The sequence below is a fragment of the Ostrea edulis genome, chromosome 7, assembly GCF_947568905.1.
Source record: "Ostrea edulis chromosome 7, xbOstEdul1.1, whole genome shotgun sequence".
NCBI classification, from domain to species: Eukaryota; Metazoa; Mollusca; class Bivalvia; order Ostreida; family Ostreidae; genus Ostrea; species Ostrea edulis.
Window position 1 is genome coordinate 5,326,736 of NC_079170.1, and position 6,049 is coordinate 5,332,784.

General features: G+C 34.5%; 1 protein-coding gene across 1 annotated transcript; it reads right to left on the reverse strand.

Moving 5' to 3' along the window:
- Positions 1-200: 200 nt before the first annotated feature.
- LOC130047595 (calcium-responsive transcription factor-like) lies at positions 201-5,985 on the reverse strand. Its single transcript, XM_056142923.1, is given in 8 exon segments — positions 201-213; positions 3,151-3,362; positions 4,793-4,942; positions 5,153-5,208; positions 5,211-5,277; positions 5,458-5,603; positions 5,712-5,716; positions 5,843-5,985. Coding segments are annotated over 8 exon segments (792 nt in total).
- Positions 5,986-6,049: the final 64 nt, after the last annotated feature.

The following is a 6,049-nucleotide window of genomic DNA, read 5'->3' on the forward strand; positions in this document are numbered from 1 at the left end:
TACACAATATACAAATTCGACTTATTTCGTATCACTTAGAAGTAGGAAAGTTCATGTATCTGTGTAAGACATAGGATATAAGATCCTGACTTATTTTACATCACTCAGAGGTAGGTTTTAAAAGTTCGACTTATTCCACATCACTCAGAGGTAGGTTTTAAAAATTTGATTTATTTTACATCTCTCAGAAGTAGGCAAGTTCATGTACAGTGTCTGAAACATAGATTATAAAATTCTGATTTATTTCTATCACTCTGAGGTAGGTACGTTCATGTACGATGTTTAAAATATCGGAGATAAAAATTTCACATCACTCAGAGGTAAGTAGATAAAAGTCCGATGTCTAAGACAAACAATATAGAAGTTCGACTTATTTCACATCACTCAAAAGTAGGTAGTTTCATGTACGATGTCTAAGACATAGGATGTATACATTTCACTTATTTCACATCACTCAGAGGTAGGTAGATTACAGTCCGATGTCAACGATACACAATATAGAAATTCGACTTATTTCGTATCACTCAGAAGTAGGAAAGTTCATGTATTTGTCCAAGGCATAGGATATAAAAATCTGACTTATTTCACATCACTCAGAGGTAGGTTTTAAATATTTGACTTATTTCACATCACTCAGAAGGAGGTTTTAAATATACTTATTTCACATCACTCAGAGGTAGGTAAGTTCATGTACGGTGTTTACAATATAGGAGATTAAAAATTTAACTTATTTCACATCACCAAGAGGTAGGTTTTAAATATTTGATTTATTTCACATCACTCAGAAGTAGATAGGTAGGTTCATGTACAGTGTCTAAAATATAGGATATACATGTAGAAATTTGACTTGTTTCACATCACTATATATACAGTGTATATCAGTTATCATTCAAAGCAGAAGTTTTCACACATCAGGCTCTTTTTTTGAAATATCAGACTCTCTTTCGGCACATCAGTTCTTTTCACCACATTATTTATCTTGCACACCAGGCAGAAGGAGTGGGAATAGTTGTGACTTATATTTCAAGGAACATTAATTCTGCAACAACTATAACACAACAATTCGCATATTTTCCCCCATTACCTGTGCTACAAAATAAACAAGAGGCCCATGGGCCACATCGCTCACCTGAGTCACCTTGACCCATATCTGAAGACTTTCCATATATATTTGCATGTAAAACCTTAGTCCCTATTATGGCCAAAACAAACTTTTGCGAACTTGATCTACACTATGTCAGAAAGCTTTCATGTAAATGTCAACCTCTTTGGCCCAATCGTTCTTGAGAAGAAGATTTTTAAAGTTTTTTCCTATATTTGTATGTAAAACTTTGACCACCCACCCCTCCACTTGTGGCCCCATCCTACCCCCCGGGGGCCATGATTTGAACAAACTTGAATCTGCACTATGTTAGAAAGTTTTCATGTAAAAATCAGCTTTTCTGGCTCAGTGGTTCTTGAGAAGAAGATTTTTCCTATATATTTGTATGTAAAACTTTGATCCCCTATTGTGGCCCCTTCCAACCCCCCGGAGCCCACGATTTGAACAAACTTGAATCTGCATTATGTCAGGAAGCTTTCATGTAAATCTCAGCTTTTTGGGCTTACTGGTTCTTGAGAAGAAGATTTTTAAAGATTTTCCCTATATATTTGTATGTAAATCTTTGATCCCCTATTGTGGCCCCATTCTACCCCCGGGGGCCATGATTTGAACAGCTTGAATCTGCACTATGTCAGAAAGTTTTCATGTAAAACTCAGCTTTTCTGGCTCAGTGGTTCTTGAGAAGAAGATTTTTCCTATATATTTGTATGTAAAACTTTGATCCCCTATTGTGGCCTCTTCCAACCCCCGGAGCCCATGATTTGAACAAACTTGAATCTGCATTATGTCAGGAAGCTTTCATGTAAATCTCAGCTTTTTGGGCTTACTGGTTCTTGAGAAGAAGATTTTTAAAGTTTTTCCCTAAATATTTGTATGTAAATCTTTGATCCCCTATTGTGGCCCCATTCTACCCCCGGGGGCCATGATTTGAACAACTTGAATCTGCACTATGTTAGAAAGTTTTCATGTAAAAGCAGCTTTTCTGGCTCAGTGGTTCTTGAGAAGAACATTTTTCCTATATATTTGTATGGAAAACTTTGATCCCCTATTGTGGCCCCTTCCAACCCCCGGAGCCCATGATTTGAACAAACTTGAATCTGCATTATGTCAGGAAGCTTTCATGTAAATCTCAGCTTTTCTGGCTTAGTGATTCTTGAGAAGATTTTTAAAGTTTTCCCCTATATTTGTATGTAAAACTTTGACCCCCACCCCACTTGTGGCCCCATCCTACCCCTGGGGGCCATGATTTGAACAAACTTGAATCTGCACTGTATCAGAAAGTTTTCATGTAAAAATCAGCTTTTCTGACTCAGTGGTTCTTGAGAAGAAGATTTCTAAAGATTTTTCCTATATAGTTGTATGTAAAACTTTGATCCCCTATTGTGGCCCCATCCAACCCCCGGAGCCCATGATTTGAACAAACTTGAATCTGTATTATGTCAGGAAGCTTTCATGTAAATCTCAGCTTTTTTGGCTTAGTGGTTCTTGAGAAGATTTTTAAAGTTTTTCTCTATATATTTGTATGTAAAACTTTGATCCCCCCCCCCTTGTGGCCCCATCCTACCCCCGGGGGCCATGATTTGTACAAATTTGAATCTTCAATATGTCAGGAAGCTTTCAGGTAAATTTCAGCTCTTCTGGCCCAGTGGTTCTTGAGAAGAAGATTTTTAAATGACCCCACTCTATTTTTGCATTTTTGTGATTATCTCCCCTTTGAAAGGAACATTACCCTTCATTTGAACAAACTTGAAAGCCCTTTACCCAAGGATGCATTTGGCCAAGTTTGGTTGAAATTGGCCTAGTAGTTCTGAAGAAGAAGATAAAATTGTGAAAAGTTTACAACAACGACGACAGACAACGGACAAATTTTGATCAGAAAAGCTCACTTGAACCTTCGGTTCAGGTGAGCTAATTACATGTAGTAACTCATGTTACAGTGAGTAGGTTCTTTGCATTTTTTCATTCAAGAAATAAAAGTCATTTTAAGAATATAAATCTGATCAGTAAAAACATATGATAAGGAATCTACAATACATAGTAAAAGATACCGTGTCTGTTCCTTTAAAGAATTCATTAGATTTCTAATATCTTTATCCAATGGAAAGAAGCGTCGATTTTCTTCATCAGTCATTCTAAGTTCCTTCCTGCTAAATGACTTGATGTGACGTCTCATTTCTGAAACTTTAGACACTCCTTCATCCATCAGATGTGATATTTTTTCCTTGATGGTATTGTCGATTGGTAGACAAATACCTGCAAGCTATCAAAAGTAAACAACCCTGTAATTTACAAATGATCCCAGGCTGGTTGATTGCACAATACTTTTTTCCCTACAATAATAATAATCTTAATTTTTATAAAGTCAGACATACAAACATATGTAGCACCAAATTAACATAAACTCAAATAATTGAAGATACATGTATATCTTCAATTATTTGAAGATATCATCAATTCAATTATTGCTCTCTTTCATTGAATTGAGTGCATTAAATCAATTATTGCTCTCATCAATTCAATTAATGCGCACATCAATTGAATTGAAGAGAGCAATAATTGAATTAATGTGTGCATTAATTCAATTATTGCTCTCTTCAATGCAATTGATGAGAGCATCAATTTCGTAGAAATATTGCTCGCAATAATTAACTTAGAGCTCGGTATAAGTAATTTGATGATCTCTTTAATTCAATTGAAGATATATTACTTATTTACAATGCTTTTGTATTAGGAATTAATGCACGCATCAATTCCTTTGAAGAGAGCAACAATTCAATTAAAGAGATCATTAATTCAATTGTGGATATGTTGAATTGAAGATATCTTTAATCATATAGTTGCTTTCTCTAAAAGAATTATTGCTCTCTTCAAATGAATTACTAGTAAAGATATCATTAATTCAATTGAAGAGAGCAATGATTGAATTAATGCATCAATTCAATTATTGCTCTCATCAATTGATTTAATGTGCGCATTATATCAATTATTGCTCTCTTCAACTGAATTGTAGCACGCATCAATTCAATTGTTGATATCATTAATTCATTCGAAGAGATCATTAATTCTATTAAAGTGCACATCAATTCAACTGAATAATTAATGCTATCATCAATTCAATGAATGCAGGCAATAATTCAGAATTGAAAATATCATTAATTATTTGAAGAGAACTTTAATTAAATTGTTGTGCGCATCAAATGAATTGATGATATCTTCAAATAATTGAAGATATCTTCAATTATTTGAGTTTATGTTAATTTGGCGTTCCATACAAACAACAATGGTATATGCTAGCTATTTAAAGACTTGCACAGACTGGCACTAGGGGTTCATTTTGTGGGAGGGAACCAGAATACCCAGTAGAAACCCATGTGTTCGAGTGGACAACCACCATACCCTCTCACATACAGCCACTGTTAATTATGGGGTTTGAACTTAGGTCGCAGCGGTGAGAAACAGTTGCATTAACCACTACACTACCTGGAAACCCCATGTTTCTATTACTCTTACTTAATAAGGAAAGGATGTGATTAAGGCACATCAGGCTTCTTGGCATTCAATTTGTCAAGTAAAACTGAATTTAACAATCAAATGGTTTTAAAAGTATAATTTACATGTAGGTATGCACCTTTCATATAGCTTTCCTATTCTTCAGAATTTATGTTAAGATTGTGTTAAATATTGATCAACCTGTCCTGTCAAATGATTTTTGTGGCTCTCAATTCCTGGGAAAAAAATGTGAATTTCCTTTTCCCTGTGCACATCTTCATTTGCGGAAAGAGCCTTCTTCAACTTCTGCGCTTGGTGTTTTCTCTTCCAGATAGAATCATGACCAAGGATCTGTTCAAGTGATTGAAAAATATCCACAATTTTATATTTAAGATGCACGATAGTCACTTTGCCTACATTAGCCAAAAGTTGAACCCAGAGCATTCATGAAGGACAAAAAGAAACTATGATTTAAATAAACTTTAATCCATATTTAATCTGGCCAGTTTAATACATTAATCGAAATTTTTACCAGTACATGTCTTATGATTACTGCTTTACCTTATAATCAGGAAATTTACATATCTTTTTCATATAAATTCTGGCAGGGCAATCAAGTTTTTTGTGTTTTGTACCAAAGTCCTGCTCTTTTGTGTATAAGAATGATCTTGGTCTGCTTCTATGGTCTGCAAATTTAATTATATACACTTGTACATAAATTGCATTTTTTTTTTATTGATGCTTAAGTATTGGTATGAGATTAAAGTTAAAACATATTCAAAGTTGGAAATGCATTTTAAAATAACTCAATCACACAATCCTGAAGAAAATGACATGCAGCATATAAACTCAGTGCGAGCTAGTACCTTCTCCATTTGGTACTTCTTCTTTTTCATTGTATTTCTGTCTGGCCCAAAGTGACATTCTCTGACATCAAAACCAAGAATAATGAATGGTGTGCCATTACAGGGTACTTTAACACCCTCCTTTTGTCCCTTGTCCTCCCAAAGCACTCAGATGACCTTGAAGGCCTATATCGTATAAAAGTATACATTTTTTAAAATGTGTAATAGAACTTGTGTCTGCTATGGTGCAGTTCAGATGTAAAATCATTGCATACACCTACTTTCTTAGTTGTTATTTTCATTTAATTAATTAATTCAACCAGTTAGAAACAAGAGGGATTACTTAATTATGTCAGAGCTTGGCTGAATATAAGGAATTTATACATAATTGCACGACATCCAGTACTTAAAATCCAGATCATGACTAAATCCTTTATTTCGCCTAAATATTGTAAATTTAGTGACTGTGTCTATTTCAAACTTAGTCACTAGCTTTTCGGCTTCTTCCACCGTGTTGACAACAACATATTTCGGCTCATACTCAGACATTCTTCTACATGCAGGGACAACACGAACGTAAATATTCAAATATTACTACTACTATTATTATGTC